Source organism: Octopus bimaculoides, chromosome 21 (assembly GCF_046866305.1).
Source record: "Octopus bimaculoides isolate indiv1 chromosome 21, ASM4686630v1, whole genome shotgun sequence".
Taxonomy (NCBI): domain Eukaryota; kingdom Metazoa; phylum Mollusca; class Cephalopoda; order Octopoda; family Octopodidae; genus Octopus; species Octopus bimaculoides.
In genome coordinates, this window is record NC_142948.1 from 38,007,426 (window position 1) to 38,025,708 (window position 18,283).

The window sequence follows — 18,283 nt, forward strand, 5'->3', positions numbered from 1 at the left end:
AAAGGCTGGAAATTTGTTTATTTTATGAATTGAAAGTGAAAATAAAATAAAATGGAATAAATTTGTGAAATGTAATATTTATAGAATGACGGTCACTCTTTCACACATATCTATAATGGAGTTTCTAGTATTAAAACAAGAAATGGTCACAAGAGCTGCTACCATCCACACACACAGTCGAGGAGTCCTTTATAAATTATGACCAAGGACAATGCATCCTGGTAAAACTGGAGCATAATTATAGATGAGTCCATTTGTATTGTACAAGTTTGATCACTTCTACCACCACCACTTCTGCAAATTCCGTTTGGCATTTTAGAGGGGTGCAAGTGGTGGTAGGGTGGATCCTCTTTACTTTTGATCCACCTGTTGTAGTAATGTAATATTTTCACCTTTCAGCAATATGCGACCTGAAAAATAAAGCAATATAAAAATGTAAAACAGCAAAAAAGGTAAGGGAGAAGAAAAGAAAAAAAAAAGTGACAGGCTCAGGTAGCTTTGGATGCCATTAGCTCAGATTAAAAGTCGTAAACTAGTCACCGGGCCCTTTCAGAAGGGCCTCCAAATAGGCCCTTTGCAATAGCCGGGAACTTTTCGGCACCCTCCCACCTCATGCACGATAAAAACAATAACTGCTTGGAATGGCAATTCAAATATCATGACAGTTTTGGTACTACAGCAATACCCCCCACTTTACGAGACCCTGGGTTTACAAGTTCTCGCTTTACAAGCGTTCTCTGGGAATGAATTAACTTGTTTATTGAGGCATTGCTATATTTCAGAGAAGACAATATAAAAATGAAATTGAAACACTTTTATATTTGTCAAGTCTGTAACTATTTCATTCTACACACATCACTTGTGGTTTATAGAATGAATACAGACTTGGAGAAATGTCAACAGTTTAAGTATCTACCTCCCCCACTTGAAACAGTACCAAAACTATCACAACTGTTGAAATCACTCTACTATTTATTGTAACAAGCAGAGCTTGTTTCAAATTTAAACATCAGTGAGATTATAACAGACAGAATAGTGAGACAGAGTTGCTAGTGTTATGAAGTAAAACAGCAATACACAGTGGTGCCACCAAAATTTCTGCTACATTTAACAGAGCTTAAGAACAGACAGTTCCTTGGCAATCCCTCTTGGTTGGTCAGTTCTTGAGGGCATTTAAGCCAGGAACCATGGATAATTTCTAAAAATCCTTGGAAATGCTATTGGCTGGGCCAGCCTGAGATGTGTACACTCAGTGTGAATAGAATCCTGCCATATAGAAGTACAGATAATACAGAGTTATACAGACAATGCCATGCAGAGGAACCGTTCCATCGTCTGAGTGATAATAAGTCAATGGATCTCTGTCAATATCACTGATTGTTGTTCATTTGTTTGACCAACCGGATTAACATGCAAAGGGATGAGTATTCCACAAACACATGCACTTTTAATATAGTCATGAGGCAAAATCCTCAACAGTGTGCGTAACTAAGTTGAACCTTTGAGTTATGGGTGCAATCCATCCAACAGGCCTCTGCACAGCAGACACTGGAGCTGTGTGCAGTCCCCTTGGTTCACCAGATCCCTGTTAAACTGTCCAACCCATGCCAGTAAGGAAAACAAACGTGAAATGATGATGGGATATAAAAACTGAGTAGAAAGTGTGCTAGGTTTACAATTAGTATGTTGAGAGTTTGACATTGTAGCCTTCAGCAAGGCACATCATTTTAAGTTGCTCCAAGTACTTCATCAATGTTTTGACATCTGCTTTACCATGTTTGCAAGGGGTGGAAGGATTTTACTGAGGGAGATTTTTCTACAGCTGGATGCCCTTCCTGTCACCAATCTTTACTCATTTGCAAGGGAGGTAAGCTAAAGACAAGAACTAGCAGCAGATGAGAATGGGATCAACTCTGTCACTTCCAATTACATAAATGCCACAGAAACCCAGATAAGCTCTGACTCAACAGGATTGTCTCAAAACAAACATTAAAAAAAAAATTCTTTAGCATTCAGATTACAATGTTAAATGTGATGCTTGTTTCTTTAACATTGCTCTGAATTAATCATGATTTATCTCATAGCTTCCAGGTTTCAATGATGTGATTCTTTGTTTCTCAAAATGACATTGTAGGGTCGGTGAGAAAGGCTGGATCTGGTCAGTTTGGACAAAAACAGAATATTTTGGCCAGATGTGACTGGTTTAAATGCTAAAGGGTCAAACTCCATAGGGTCGGTCTCCTCAAATACAGACGAAAAGGAAAAATGAAACACAAGCACCTACCCAGCTGTTTTCTGGTTTTCGTCTTCATGTAAACCTCTTCAGCGTCGTCCAAACAGAGATTCATGTATTCATCAAAACCCTGCAATTTAAACATTCATCAGGTTTAACGATGTCATTAAAACATTCCAATTTAACATCAGTCGGTTATACAAGTTCAATTCAATTCTACAAAAGCTTGACACTGTTCTTCAGATTTGAGGAGAAGGCATTAATCGATACCATTGAGTTTCGTATTTAACTGGGACTTAATTTTATTGTGAAGATATGTGGCCAGTCATTAGCGGGCTGCATTCGCAATTGTAAAACCGTGGTTTCAATTCCTAGATCTGAACTCAGAACGTAAGGAACCAAAAGAAGTTCTACAAAGCATTCTTTCTGATGATCTAACAATTCTACCAGTTCACTGTCTGAAATAATAATAATAATGGTTTCAAAGTTTGGCACAAAGCCAGCAATGTTAGGGGGACACTAACCCCAGTACTTTACTCCTCTGTTTTACCAACCCTGAAATCCTGGGTGGGATTTGAACTCAGAACATAGAGATCTAGAAGAAATGCTTAGCAGCATTTCTTCCAGCTCACTGCCTTTTATGTGTGAGGAGAAGTAGTAGTAGTAGTAATCGATAATCGATATCACTGACAAAAACACAAACGTAGTAAAAGTCTACTGCTGAAGACGTGGATATCTGAAGGACAGATGATGTGTGTTAAATGTTATAGAAAAAAATCAATATCAACACGAAGTGAGATACTAGATGTTTTTACAGTTTACTATTTGCCTATCGGGTCATCTCATAACTGTGGTGTGTTCATACTTCTTTTATTTTTTTCAAAATTAAGATAAAGTTCCTTTTTTAAGTCTAAAATATATTCTCCTTCATTTTCTATAATGCTCTTCCATCTATCTGGTAGACTTGCATAATCCCTCTTCCAAAATTCACTTCATCATCATCATCGTTTAACGTCCGCTTTCCATGCTAGCATGGGTTGGACGATTTGACTGAGGACTGGTGAAACCGGATGGCAACACCAGGCTCCAGTCTAATTTGGCAGAGTTTCTACAGCTGGATGCCCTTCCTAACGCCAACCACTCAGAGAGTGTAGTGGGTGCTTTTACGTGTCACCCGCACGAAAACGGCCACGCTCGAAATGGTGTCTTTTATGTGCCACCCACACAAGCCAGTCCAGGGGCACTGGCAACGATCTCGCTCGAAAATCCTACGGGAGCCAGTCAGGCGGTACTGGCAACGGCCACGCTCAAAATGGTGCATCTCATGTGCCACCCGCACAAGAACCAGTCCAGGGGCACTGGCAACGATCTTACTTGGCTTGCCGGGTCTTCTCACGCACAGCACATTTCCAAAGGTCTCGGTCAGTAGTCATCGCCTCGGTGAGGCCCAATGTACGAAGGTCTTGCCTCACCACCTCAGCCCAGGTCTTCCTGGGCCTACCTCTTCCACGGGTTCCCTCAACTGTTAGGGTGTGGCACTTTTTCACGCAGCTATCCTCATCCATTCTCACCACAACTGATGCTTCTAATGTTCAGCTTTTCTCTCAAGATACTTACACTCTGACGGGTATTCACATTGACATTACACATCCAACGGAGCATACTGGCTTCATTCCTTGCGAGCTTACGTATGTCCTCAGCAGTTACAGCCCATGTTTCACTGCCATGTAGCATGGCTGTTCGTACGCATGCGTCATACAGTCTGCCTTTTACTCTGAGTGAGAGTCCCTTTGTCGCCAGCAGGGGTAAGAGCTCTCTAAACTTTGCCCAGGCTATTCTTATTCTAGCAGCTACACTTTCAGCGCACCCACCCCCACTACTAACTTGGTCGCCCAGATAGCGGAAGCTATCGACTACCTCTAGTTTTTCACCCTGGAATGAGATAGAAGTTGTTTCCTGTTTGTTTACAGTCTTTATTGCACCTGAACATCTGCCACAAACAAAAACTAACTTGCTAGTTAACCTGCCTTTGATGTTGCTGCACCTCTTATGTGTCCATAGCTTGCACCGGGTACATCTTATAGAGTTACTACCTACTCCTTTTCTACATACTGAGCAGGGCCATCTACCTGAAGGGGTTTGTGTTTTATCTACCTTCCTACTTATTAGGATTTTGGTTTTAGCTAGGTTGACTCTAAGGCCCTTCAATTCTAGACCTTGCTTCCACACCTGAAACTTCTCCTCTAGTTCTGATAGTGACTCCGCAATTAGGGCAAGGTCATCAGCATAGAGGATCTCCCAGGGGCAACCTGTCTTGAACTCCTCTGTGATTGCCTGGAGGACTATGATAAATAAGAGGGGGCTGAGGACGGAACCTTGGTGGACCCCTACCTCTACCCGGAATTCATTGCTGTACTCATTTCCAACCCTCACCTTACTGGCAGCATCTCTGTACATGGCTCGCACAGCTCTCACTAACCATTCTTCTATCCCAAGTTTCCTTATTGACCACCAGATAAGGGATCGAGGGACCCTGTCAAAGGCTTTCTCCATGTCAACGAAAGCCAGGTACAGAGGTTTATCCTTAGCTAGGTATTTCTCCTGCAACTGTCTCACTAGAAATAAGGCATCAGTAGTGCTTTTACCTGGCACGAACCCAAACTGCATCTCATCTAAATTGATTCGCTCCCTAATTAGTTGGGCTATGACCCTCTCTAACTTTCATAACCTGATCTAACAGCTTGATGCCTCTGTAATTATTTGTATCTAAAGCGTCACCTTTAACTTTGTAGCAGTTGACTATGATGCTGCTACACCAGTCATTGGGTATGACTCCTTCGTGTATCACCTGGTTCGTAATACGGGTGACTAGGCTATAGCCAACACTGCCAGATATTTTGAGCATCTTTGCAGTGATTCCTGATGGGCCGGGGGCTTTCTCGGTCTTCATACTCTTAATTGCTTTATCTACCCTGGTACTATCAACTCGGATAGCTGGTCCCCTCTATTGGGTCGACATACGGCAGGCTCTCTTTCTCCCATTCATTCTCTTTATTAAGCAATCTATCGTAGTGGCATCTGCAGACCTCTTTCTTTGCATCCTCATTTAGTGCAAGCATACCATCATCCATGCGAACACATTTCTCTCCTACAACATCACTATTCTCTCTCCTACACTGTCTTGCAACACGAAATACCTCGAGTCTTTGGTCCTCACGGCGCAGAACATTGGCAAATCTTTCCTTATCTGCTTCCCCTCTGGCTAAATAAACCTGTCGCCAAGCCTCCCTTCTGGCACATTGGTACAATTCCCTGCTACCACCGTTCTTCCAGTCCTTCCAAGCCTGTTTCTTTTGTCTAATAGCCCTGTCTACCTCCTTGTTCCACCACCACGTTACTCTGGGTCGGGAGGGGACCTTACACCACCCACAAATCTGGTCGGTGGCTTTCAACAGGTTGTCCCGCAGAAATCTCCAATTGTCTTCCACATTGTATGATGCTATATCCCCTTCTATTTCGTTAAATGCTTCAAGTAACTTGTCTCTAAGTCTCTGTCCGTTTGCAGGGTCTTTAAGCTTCCACACCCTTCTCCTCCAAGCCTGTCTAATTCTGGGCACCCATTTTGCCTAACTACTAATCTATGTTGTGGGGTACATTCTTCGCCAGGGTAGGTTTTGGCATTTATAAGCCGCCCTCTTTCCCTATTTCTGGCGAGGATGTAGTCGATTTGGCTAGAGTGTCTGCCGGAGCGGTAGGTGACTAGGTGACTGGCAGGTTTCCTGAAGTTGGTATTGCAGACCATAAGATCGGTTGCATCACAGAACTCCAGCAGTCTGGTTCCCTCCTCGTTGCGGGAACCGAAGCCATAGCCTCCATGTATGCCATGGAAGCCTCCAGCACGACGTCCGACATGACCGTTGAAGTCTCCAGCCACAAAGAGAAGGTCCCTGTCACTCGTTGACGAGGTAGTTTGCAAGAGGGTGTCATAGAATTGGTCTTTCAGACCATCTGGTAGCCCCGGTTGAGGTGCATAGGCTGAGATGACAGTAGCTAATCTATGATGAAGCACTAGTCTGATCTTAAGTACTCTGTCACTTACTCTAACGACCTCGATTACCTTATCCACCCATTTCTCCGCTAGAAGTATTCCTACGCCCCCGACCCCGTCAGTGTTCCCTGCCCAGAAAATCTTGTACCTGTGTTCTTTGCCTGTGAGGAACCTTGCAGAACCTCCTCTCCATCTTACTTCCTGGATGCAGCACATATCTACGCATCTCCGTTCAAGCATCTCAACAATTTCACCAGATCTACCTTTCAGCGTGCCGACGTTGAGAGTGCCAATCCTAACAGTATGGGTGTTGGGGGTGTGGGCCTGTAGCCTGGGAAGGGGAAAAGCAGTGTCGTGTACCTGAAAAGAAAACTTGCAATTGGAAGAATTCATAAGCAAAACAGTACCTGCAACCTGCAAACATTACTCAAACTTAATGCGCTACCCAAAGGTAGGGGATAGGATGGCCAAGGCCACTAGATGGGTTCCGGGAGACAGCCGAGGATGACAGGATGACAGAGGAATGCACTTCCGGTGGAGGGGGTGGGAGGGCTGGTGTACCATCAGCGAGGAGATAGGGCTCTTAATCGTAGATTTTAAATATTTGAGAGACAACAATGCATAAATCGTAATTTTTAAAAGAACAATGAATTCTAGGTGAATAGAATATAACGTAGCATGAATTTAGGAAGCTTAGAAAATGAATAAGTATGAATTTAAGACAAAGACTGAATTCAATTGAATTTCATGGAGAGAAACAAGATAAATAATAGAGGGCAGACTAAAGCGCGAAGGTATGAGATGTTTGAGGCCGTAAATAAATAAAAATCTCTATCTTATCTGCATCTTGGAGACTTCGTCGTAGTATGTCAGCGGAGAAGAGATTGAGATAATTTAGAATGGATTTCTCATTTATATATACCCAGAACCTGAAGACCTTAAGGAAAAACTACGAGAGAGAGAGAGAGAGAGAGGATGGAGGGGTAGACAGAGGCATGGCGGGAGAAAAGATCATCATCATCATCATCATCATCATATATATATATATATATATATATATATATATATATATATATCATCATCATCATCGTTTAACGTCCGCTTTCCATGCTAGCATGGGTTGGACGATTTGACTGAGGACTGGTGAAACCGGATGGCAACACCAGGCTCCAGTCTGATTTGGCAGAGTTTCTACAGCTGGATGCCCTTCCTAACGCCAACCACTCAGAGAGTGTAGTGGGTGCTTTTACGTGTCACCCGCACGAAAACGGCCACGCTCGAAATGGTGTCTTTTATGTGCCACCCGCACAAGCCAGTCCAGGGGCACTGGCAACGATCTCGCTCGAAAATCCTACAGGAGCCAGTCAGGCGGTACTGGCAACGGCCACGCTCAAAATGGTGCATCTCATGTGCCACCCGCACAAGAACCAGTCCAGGGGCACTGGCAACGATCTTACTTGGCTTGCCGGGTCTTCTCACGCACAGCCCATTTCCAAAGGTCTCGGTCCGTAGTCATCGCCTCGGTGAGGCCCAATGTACGAAGGTCTTGCCTCACCACCTCAGCCCAGGTCTTCCTGGGCCTACCTCTTCCACGGGTTCCCTCAACTGTTAGGGTGTGGCACTTTTTCACGCAGCTATCCTCCTCCATTCTCACCACATGTCCATACCAGCGCAATCGTCTCTCTTGCACGCCACAACTGATGCTTCTAATGTTCAGCTTTTCTATATATATATAAAGAGAGAGAGAGAGGGGGGACCAGTCAAGCAGCACATCACGCTGTAATTCTTGGGCTGAGAAATCAACACTTAAAAGCCATAATTTTAAGGAGCGATAAGAATTTTTGAATAAAGGAAAATGGGTAGGGGTGGGTAGGTACCGTCAGCGAGGAGATAGGGCTCTTAATTGTAGATTTTAAATATTTGAGAGACAACAATGCATAAATCGTAATTTTTAAAAGAGCAATGAAATCTAGGTGACTTGTCCGTGACAAAAAAATACTCCTTCACTACTGTTCTGACCTCATCTACAGAATTCATTTTTTTTCTGTCCAAATGATTTCAAAGACTGTGGAATAAATGATAATCAGATGGGGCAATGTCTGGTAAATATGGTGGGAGGGGAATTGTTTCCCATTGAAACTGCTCCAGCCTTTGGAATGTCATCTTCACTATGCATGGCTGAGCATAATCCTGATGGAAGGACATCTTATGTCTTGAAACCACTCAAGCTGCTCACAGTAGATCTCCTTTGTTACCATTTTAATTTGGGTTTAAAAGTTCAAAGTGGACTAGACCTTTCATATCCCACCAAACAAATAACACCATATGTGGGTGAAGACCCTTAGCCTGGGGTGCTGGTGCTTCTCCTTTCCCTACCCACTGTCTTCGGTGCTTGGCATTTTTATAGAGAACCTATTTCTCATCACCAGTCACTATTCAGTCCAAAAAACGTTCATTTGTGAGACGTGACAGCAAAGAAGAGCACACATTTACCCTCTGCATGTAATTAGACTCAGAAAGTTTGTGAGGAACCCATTGATCCAATTTGCTGACTTTTCTGATGGCACACAGGTGTCGATGAATGGTTGAATGACCAAATCCAAGCTTCTCTGCTACTTCCTCAACAGTTACAGTGGGATTTTGTTCCACCAGGGTTTGCAAGACATCCTCGTTGAGCTCTACAGATCTTCCAAGACAAGGATTGTCTTCTAGGCTGTAGTTTCCGGCTCAGAATTCCTGGAACCACTGTTGACACTGGCTTACACTTATTGTCCAATTTCCATATTCTGCATTAATATTCCTCGCACATTCCATTGCATTGTTGCCTTTGTTGAACTCATAAAGCAAAATATGCCGACTCTGCTCCTTTGACACTTCCATTACAGCTTTGAAAAAATAACTGTTAGAATCGAACTGCACTCTTCAAAACTTGCACTAAGAATAAGTACAAAGTAAAACTACTACTGGCTTTTATAGCAAGTTGATGCAGGTAGTTTATCCCATCTCCCTCTGACTTTTAGTTCATGCAATTGAAAAATCCGCATTAATTGAGATGACCAAATATATATGTATGTATAAATATATATATATGTGTGTGTGTGTGTGTGTGTGTATATATATATATATATATATATATATATATATGAAATAGCTACTAGCAATAATAACTATTTACTTTTAAATCACAGTATTGATGGAAGTTCAAAATAAACAGCCAGTATTGATAATCAATATCTTTTTGGGCCTTACAAAAAAAGTATCGAGTTATTTATTCAAACAATGTTTAGTGCAATAAAATACACAATCCTATAAAGCAAACAATTGTACACGCATTTACATCATATACACATATCTGCACTTGGTGCAAACTGAAAAACCTACAACTTTCAAGTTCCTTTGCAATATTTGATCTGCACTGAGCTACAGAAACTCCTGCCACGAAGACAGTTTACCAGGCCCAGGGGAAAACTGTCAGCAATGAAGTTGTTCATTGTTTACATTTGACGGATATTTGTCCTCATCTTGTTTGTTGTTGACACACCATTTCAGCTGATATACCCTCCAGCCTTCATCAGGTGTCTTGGGGAAATTTCGAACTTGAGTTCTCATTCCGAAGGTGTTTTTCGATTTTATTATTATTATTCAGTTCACTGCCTAGAATCGAACTCAGAATCTTGGGGCTAAGAGTGTGGGCTACTAACCCCAAGATTCTGAGTTCGATTCCAGGCAGTGACCTGAATAATAATAACATTAAAAAATACCTTAGGAATGAGAACCCAGGTTTAAATTTTCCCCAAGACACCTGATGAAGGCTGGAGGGTATATCAGCTGAAATGTTGTGTTAACAACAAACAATATGAGGACAAATATCTGTCGAAGGTAAATAATGTTCATAATTCCTCATCTCTTAAATATAGAACTGAATGAAATTTTACAATGTAAAATGAATTAGGTTCAACTGTTTATTTCAGAGAATCTAGTAGAAGTAAAAATATATATATATATATATATATATATATATATATATATATATATGTGTGTGTGTAGAGAGAGAGAGAGAGAGAGAGAGAGCAAGTTTGGCACAGTCCTCTGGCTTGCCATCACTTGTCAAACCGACCAACCCCTGCCAGCATGGAAAACAGACATTAAATGACATGATGAGATATACTTACCACTATACATCCTTCAATTCGTAAGTTAACTTGTTCATACAACCATACTTGGATTCTCGACCTCTGCAAAAGAAAAGAAACAGATCAGTTCAGTGCAAGATGGAAATTAATACATTGCAAGGGCAAAGGAAAAAAAAAAACCCCAAGCGTTTTATGTCACCGAGAGTATGACCATATGACCTGGAGATAGAATCCATGCTTTTGCTAATTGTTTCAGTGTCTATGTAATTGCAAGCAAACGCCTTCGTGGCCCTCCAACCAGAGAGGAACATACGACTGACATATTTCCCATGGAAGACAGGAAATGAGCCTCACTTGTATGCTGATGATGATGCTCATTTAACTCATGTCTAGACAAGGGTCCACACTAACACAGACAGACATACAATAGGATTCTTTCAGTTTCCACCTGGGGCTATAATAGAAGACACTTGCCCAGGGTGCTGCATAGTAAGACTGAACCCAAGACCACACAACTGGAAAGCAGGCTTCTCAACCACACGGACGTTAAAGTGATAATGTCCGCGAAATGATGATGGTGAATACTATAAGCGGATATTTTTAGTGTGTTTTTTAACAAATACATATTTAGGATGTTAATCTAGGATATTGACGACAACAGTAAAAACATAGTTGTCACTTTACTGTCAAGTTCAGATTCAATTCGCACTGCTTTATCCGTGTACTATTCTTAATTAATTAATTAAACACATGCCATAATTTGTATTAAAAAAATATATACACTGAAAATACTTACATTTTGTAGGTAACGGAAAATCAAATTCTAAGGAGAAAAAGTTAAGGAATTTCTGATTCACACAATGATTTCATTAAGATATACATTGAAAGGTAAAATCTCTTTGTTCAACGATTGGCTTTAACAGGTGATGGTCACTTTATAATTAAGACCTTCATAGACAAAAACAAATCACATGGATAACATTCATGTTACTTCAATTCCTTTGAAAGACACACTGACTTAGCAGAACTGTTAAAGGTACAGATTAAATCTGTTGCTGTATTTAGTTTGATCATTCATGTTTGGCAAGGAAGGAATATGACCTTGCATGGAAACAAGTGAGGGATGGTAACTGGAAGGGGATTGGGTTCCAGAAAATTTGCCTCAACAAACGTGGACGTTAAGTGAGGATGATGTATAAATGAAAGTCCTCATTTCCACGTCTCATATGTGATTAGACAGATCATTGCTACTCCTCTAAAAGGATCGAGTGACGTCACTAATAATTTTTTATTTTACTTACTTTTAAAAATGTAGAAACCCCGACAAACAACCCTTTTACCAAGTGTATCAAACAAAAATAAAACGGGGTCATTGTGTTTACATTCCCGATGAAGCTACATCCCGTAGCACTAGGGAAACTCAGTTCTAAAGCAGGGAAGAGTTAGTAACAAGAAGAGCACCCGGCTGTAAGAATACTACCCCTGTCCAATCTATGCCAGCATATATAAGGTAATTACTCAGTTTACTGATGTTCAAAAAGTAAATAAAAATTAAGGGGGAGATAACTAGTAAAGTGACATAAATAAGTCAGCATTTATTATTTACTTTCGAATTGATCAGAATGGCATATGGAATACCATCAGGACCACAATTCATTGTTCCCGAAATTGAAATCCTCAACCACGAATCAATCTTGGAATATCATCCAATTAGCCGAATCAGGTACTACTAAAGCAGCGCGTGAGTGTTCGATCCTAACCCTAAACACGTATTCATTTGCACACGCGGGTTAGGGTTAGGATCGACCAATCAAGACTAGCTAGCGCGGACGCGCGACTGCGCGTTCGGGTCCGCGCTGCTTTAGTAGTACCGCCGAATCATTAGACATGGTTCTTCAGTGATTGGCATGGCGTCGACTAATTATGAATTTATACTCGTGTGAAAATTGTAATTCACTAATTGTAAATCTTACTACAGCAATGAAGCTGTCACCAGAAAACTCGTTATGCTAAAAATACCAGCTAAAGGTCTAAACGTTTCTAACAGAAAGACATTGAATAGAATAATTTCCCGTTTGAACTTTTTTTAATTACATATATGTGTATGTGTGTGTGAGTGAGAGAGGGGGAGGACTAGAAATCTACGGATGCACAAACGCACAAAACGGAGAAAACGAAACAAATATGGAGGACTTGTTCCGAAACACCCCCGAGTGGGGAACGGTCCTCAAAAGTAACCCCCAAAATTCCTTTGTCCTCGGAATCTACATAGTCCGAGGTATATTTGTAGAGAATTACATTAAAAAATAACCATTTCCTTGAAATTTAAGACGTATTGAAGTGGACTCCGGTGAATTTGCCGAAATTCCCCACCCCTCCTAAAATACTTTCTCCTCCCCAAAAGTTTTGTATATACGGAATCTACATGATGTAACACATATTCATAGAAAATTTCATTAAAAAATATCCATTTGTCTGAAAGTTACGATCATCCAAAGTCAGGGGGCAGGAATCTGTAGCTATGCCCCCCCCCCCCAAAAGCTGTGTTATTTGTATGCATCGACATATCAGAATGTATAACATCATCTTCAGAAAAATGATTATTTTTTAATGAAATTTTCTATGAATATGTTACGAAGGTAAACAATGTGTGTGCTTACATTTATACATATATATATATCAGACCATCGTGGATTTATGAAACAAATAGCGAACACAAAAAGGACAACGTGCTTCTTTAGTTGACATGTGACGCAACACACAAAAACATATCATACAATAAATTTAGCAGATTAGTAATCAATACAACGAAAGCAATAGTTAATATTTAAAGATAAAGGATACAATTGGTTGAACCATAACTTTCTGGACCTTCTGACCTCCTTTATAAGCCATGATTTTTGTTTTTAGTTGAAACCAAAAAAACCGGACACAAAACAATTCAAGGAATGGCGGGCGGACAACAGCAACTACGCATGCGCGCACCGGTCGTTAGAAGCCGTTGAGAAATTTTCTTTTTTAGAACCACCGCTTCGTATTCTTATTAAACTCAAATTCATCGCTTTATTTATTTATTAGTTTGTTTTAGTTTTGTGTGTGTATGTAATAAGAATTATTTTAATTCCAGTTTCAAATATTTATCGGGTTGTAAATAAATCGATTCGTTCGAGTATTTTTTTACATATATTGCGTCTTCAGGTATCACAGAATTTTGAACATAGTCTACCTTCTCTCTTTCTCTCTCTTTCTTTCTTTATCATTTTTTCTTTTCCTCTTTCGTCGTTTTCCTATACACAAAAAGGAGCTTTCATTTACAAAGGTAAGTTAATACTAACATATAATCACAGTGCTTCAAAACTAAAAACATATCATGCGTCAAAAAACAAAAAACCTTAGTAGTAAACAACTAGTGTTATCTTCAGTTTTCTGGAAATAAGATTAGTGTATACGGGAGACAACTCCGTACATGGTTAGCCTTATACTGACCTCATAAGTAAAGTTTTACCTTCACTGTATTTGTCAAAGTATTGATGAATTTATCATATTAGCCACTCACCAATATTAGTTCTTGTTTCCTCTCTATATATATCAATTGATTAATTAATAGCTCCAGGTTTAAATATGTTAAGTTGAACTTAAATATAGTATTTCATGGGGATGGCATTTTAAACTGAATTTGTATTTTCACTGCAGCCAGAGAAGACTCTAAATCAAGACACAAATTTACATCTGTTTCAATAACAGTGTGCTAATATCCATTGGAGAAGCATGAAAGTCATGCATATCATTACTTCATCATTCAACATCTTCAAACAATCGCAGAATGTACTGGAATAATTCAGCAACATTGGTAATCTATGGCAGTGATTTCTTCTACCATATTACCTTCACTGCTGTAGTATTAGTAGGACTGTTGGCTGCATATTTTCCTTGCAATGGATAATGTATGTTGGAAACAGGGCTGCATAATTCATTTCTTCCAAAGGATCATCAACTTATCAATAAGAGGAATAAGAAGAGTGATCAAACAATTTTTCTTTTTTATTCATCAGTTGTTTATTAAGAACTTGTACAGGACACAACAGTCCAAAGAAAAATAACAAAGTAACACCAGAAAGTCCTGTTCATAGTAGTAGCATGTGTACCAAGAAATAAGCATCAACATTCCTGTGAAAATGTGTGCTATCAGTTTTCATTTCAGTTATATGGTTCTACAAACATATATTTGTAATTCCTACAACACCCAGCAGTTCTAGCCTCTTATATATCTTTGCCTGTCATCCCTTCGGGGTTGATATAATAAGTACCAGCTGTGTACTGGGTTGATGTACTCAATTAGCCCTCTCCACCAAAATTGCTGGTCGTATGCCAAAATTTCAAATCGATATTAGATTTGTCAATGACTAATATTACTTTGATTTTTGCTTTTTTTCAGCAAGTAAGGGATGCAACTCCAATCATGTTTTGCTCTTATTCTGACTACTTTAGCAAAACCTAGACTTCTCTGTATTTAGCAATGTAGGCCATGTAAAGATTTGATTGATCTTCTATTGATTTCAATTATGAACATTCACTTGTTTGATCAATTGAATTATCTGCTTGTTATCTGAGTATACTGTTATGCTCCACAACATGTGATTGGTATTTTAGTGATGACTGATCAATTTGTTGTGGGCTGTATGACTGATTGATTGGTTGGTTATCTGGTCGATAAATTGGCTAGTTTACCGTTTGATTGATTGATTGATAGACAGATAAATGTTTTATAATTACATGTCTCTGGTTTCTGATGATCTGATGTGATGAGTAAGTGTTGCTTAGGCAATTTGCATCATGTAACCAATAATTACTTTTGTTAATGAAATGTGTGTAAGACGACGTCATTAAATATCTAATAATCAACCTGTCGTCTTTTGCTTTATTTTCTTTTACACACACACATATGCACAGCTGCTTGATTCTCTGGCAACTGTCAGAACGATGGAAACACCTCTGATGAGAACCCGATAAGGTTCGAAAATCGATGAAGGTTGTTCATAATTTTTCAATCTGCAGAGAAATGGCTAAAATTTGCACTGGTTATAATTATACCATATGTTACTCATATATGTGAGTGTGTGTATACATATGCATATATATAAAACTATGGCTGAGAAAGATAATGTTATTCTGTGTCATTGACAACAGGAAGACATTTGGTATTTTTTACTAACGAGGAAGTCTTCAGCATATTAAGAAACCTAATTGCTTTCCTGCCTACCTACCTGGCCTACTTTCTCTCTTTCTTGTTATCAATTTATATATTCATTTATCTGTTTATGCACACACATGCACAAATATATATATATAATGCACACACACACACAGAGATTAATGTGTGTGTGTGTGTGTGTGCCCCTGCTTATGTATATATGTATATGCCTACCTACTTACCTGCCTGTTTACTTATTTATCTACCTACCTACACACACTCACATGTACATATAGAATCACACATTCTCAAATCTAAAAATAAATTGACATGCACACACTCACACGTGTGTATATATAAACATATATACACTCAGTCATGCATATGTTTATTTATTTTAGGCACAGGTACAATAATTTAGAATACATAGTTATTTATTAATATTCAACGACAAAACTACAGGTGATTGGAAGCCAGCCATAGTAATAAAAAATGGGTAATAGATAGATAAAAGAGATGGTGGGGTAGATAGACAGACAGACAGACAGATAGATAAAAAGACAGAGATAGAGTGATATATATATAGATAGATAGATAGATAGATAGACATACAGACAGACAGATAGAGAGAGAGAGAGAGAGACTGGACGGATAGACAGAGATAGAAAGAGAGAGACTGAATAGATAGATAGATAAGTGGTGGGGGGCTCTGAAAGGGCTCTCAGGGAGTAGCATCCCTGAGCCAGTTTTCCACCACATTTCTTAAAGATCTTGGTAGAGGCCTTGGTCTTGGGACCACTTATGTCTGTTTATAAGTGAAATATATGATTTATTACCTTGTACTTGTGATTGTAATAAATGAATATATAAGTGAATGTCTAAGGGTGTATGTGTGAGATTTCACTTTCGTTTGAGAGGGAAGAAAGAGATAGGTAGCTATGGTGGTAGATAGATAGATAGATAGATAGATAGATAGATGGATTGGCATTGTGTTCTTGAGCAAAACATTTCATCTCACCTTGCTCTGCAATTACTTTGACACCTGACTTGTGGTACACGGTGCATCTGTTCAGACAACATCGATTTGATGGAGGGAGAGACTGAGCTGATGTGTAGCACAAACATTTGATCACAATAAACAAATCATTTTTGGAGGTCGTTCGGCAAGAAATTGCAGGACCATCTTTATTGGACTCTGAGAGACTGCCATCATAGATGGGTGGGTGGGTGTGTGTGTATAACAGACAGGTGGGTACAGATAAAGAAAAAACAAAATAAATAGACAAATGTATTGATAAAGAGGAAACAGACAAAATATAGATAGATTGTAAGGTAAATATTATAGACAGAGGGCTCTCTTGGTTGGCTGGTTGGTTGGTTGGTTTGTTTAGTTGTTTATGCTGTGGGCTATTATGAATGTATAACAGGGTGTGAGCGATTGAATAATAAGGTCAACCTAAATGCTTCTTCTCGGTGTAAATGCCACATTGCTAACACACAGCAGTTTGGACTGAAAATACATTGACAATTGCAAACAATAGAGTGTACTTGTAGCATAAAACTGAGTGTAATGTTTATCAGCAGAGAGAGGCATTGGTAAGAAAGATAGACAGACCGACAGAAAGAAAGCTTATAGAGAAAGAGACAGTCTGGTATTTACATACACACATACACAAACACATACATGTATGCATGCACACACACACACACCACAGGCACGTGTGCGCACTCACACAAACACACATGATGCTCACGTGGAGCAAGCAGACAGCAGCAGAAACTTTGAGAGCAAGAATTCTTTTCAAACAAGTGTTTTGGCCCATTAGTTCTTGACATTCTAAGGAAGTCAGGTCCTTCTGTCTCAGAGCTTCTCAACATGGGCGGTACTGACTCCAAGCCCCTCCCCCCACTCCAAAAGGGCGTTAAGGCTTTAGGGTGTGGTGAAGTAACATAGTTAACATGCTAAAGTTTACCTATAGTAGTAATTATATCATATATATATAAAGATGAGAATGTGTGTCTGTCTGTGTGAATCCCTAAAACTCGAGAACTACACAACCAATTTCATTCAAATTTTACACATAACTTACTCATCTTTATATATATATATATATATATATATATATATATATATATATATATATATATATATATATATATTATTTAAGTGAAACTGACGCTAAGGGTTTGTATTACAACTCAAGCTTCAATCTTCAGAATATAAAATATATTTGTCATCAGTGATCATTGATCTGCTGGGTGACGATTGACCTGAAAGGGAGAGAGGAGCTAACACAACAACCACGACAACATCGTTGGTGTGACATTATTTATATCTAACAAACATAATAAGCCATATCCTTTCCTTACTCTTTAACTCAATTAGAAGAAAAAAAATGCTTGCCATTTGGTAAATATCTCCTGATGTAAATAAATATCTCCTTGTCTAGATTAGATTCTCACCTGTCTGATAACTGAACTGATAATAACATACCTGTCTACTGCTGCTGACATTCAAATACAGCATCACAGACATTGTTTGTTTTTATTGCAAGTTGTGGAAGTCAAGGAAACATATAAAACTCCACCAAAGAACAGAAATGGTTCGTCACAAAAAAGGATGTTGTTGTTGTTGTTGTGTTGGCTGATAGAAATGCAGAAGTGAGTTGTTGAAATGA

General features: G+C 39.4%; 3 protein-coding genes across 3 annotated transcripts in view; 1 reads left to right on the top strand and 2 right to left on the bottom strand.

The window, feature by feature from the left end:
- Window positions 1-13,515, bottom strand: LOC106877797 (small nuclear ribonucleoprotein E). Its single transcript, XM_014926812.3, has 5 exons — window positions 13,259-13,515; window positions 11,211-11,237; window positions 10,454-10,516; window positions 2,285-2,363; window positions 1-410 (listed from the first exon to the last, which is right to left on the bottom strand). Exons 1-5 carry the CDS (start codon window positions 13,307-13,309, stop codon window positions 352-354), a joined length of 279 nt encoding a protein of 92 aa, XP_014782298.1. The 5' UTR covers window positions 13,310-13,515; the 3' UTR covers window positions 1-351.
- The window catches only part of LOC128250475 (uncharacterized), a 17,596-nt gene continuing 12,658 nt past the window's right edge, over window positions 13,346-18,283 (bottom strand). Inside the window, exon 2 of the mRNA XM_052975601.2 lies at window positions 13,346-13,701. Coding sequence (XP_052831561.1) covers window positions 13,609-13,701 — 93 coding nt within the window. The 3' untranslated portion in view covers window positions 13,346-13,608. The remainder of the gene's footprint in view (window positions 13,702-18,283) is intronic.
- LOC106877796 (guanylate kinase) overlaps window positions 13,611-18,283 on the top strand; it is a 26,533-nt gene continuing 21,860 nt past the window's right edge. Inside the window, exon 1 of the mRNA XM_014926808.3 lies at window positions 13,611-13,733. The gene's annotated coding sequence lies outside the window, so the exon portion shown is untranslated. The remainder of the gene's footprint in view (window positions 13,734-18,283) is intronic.

Coding starts and splice junctions, on each gene's coding strand:
- LOC106877797 (XM_014926812.3), bottom strand. CDS start 13,309: ATGGCTTATAAAGGAGGTCAGAAGGTCCAGAAAGTTATGGTTCAACCA. Junction 10,517..11,210: donor TTTTCCGTTACCTACAAAAT/GTAAGTATTTTC, acceptor TTTCTTTTGCAG/AGGTCGAGAATCCAAGTATG. Junction 411..2,284: donor GAAAACCAGAAAACAGCTGG/GTAGGTGCTTGT, acceptor TTTATTTTTCAG/GTCGCATATTGCTGAAAGGT.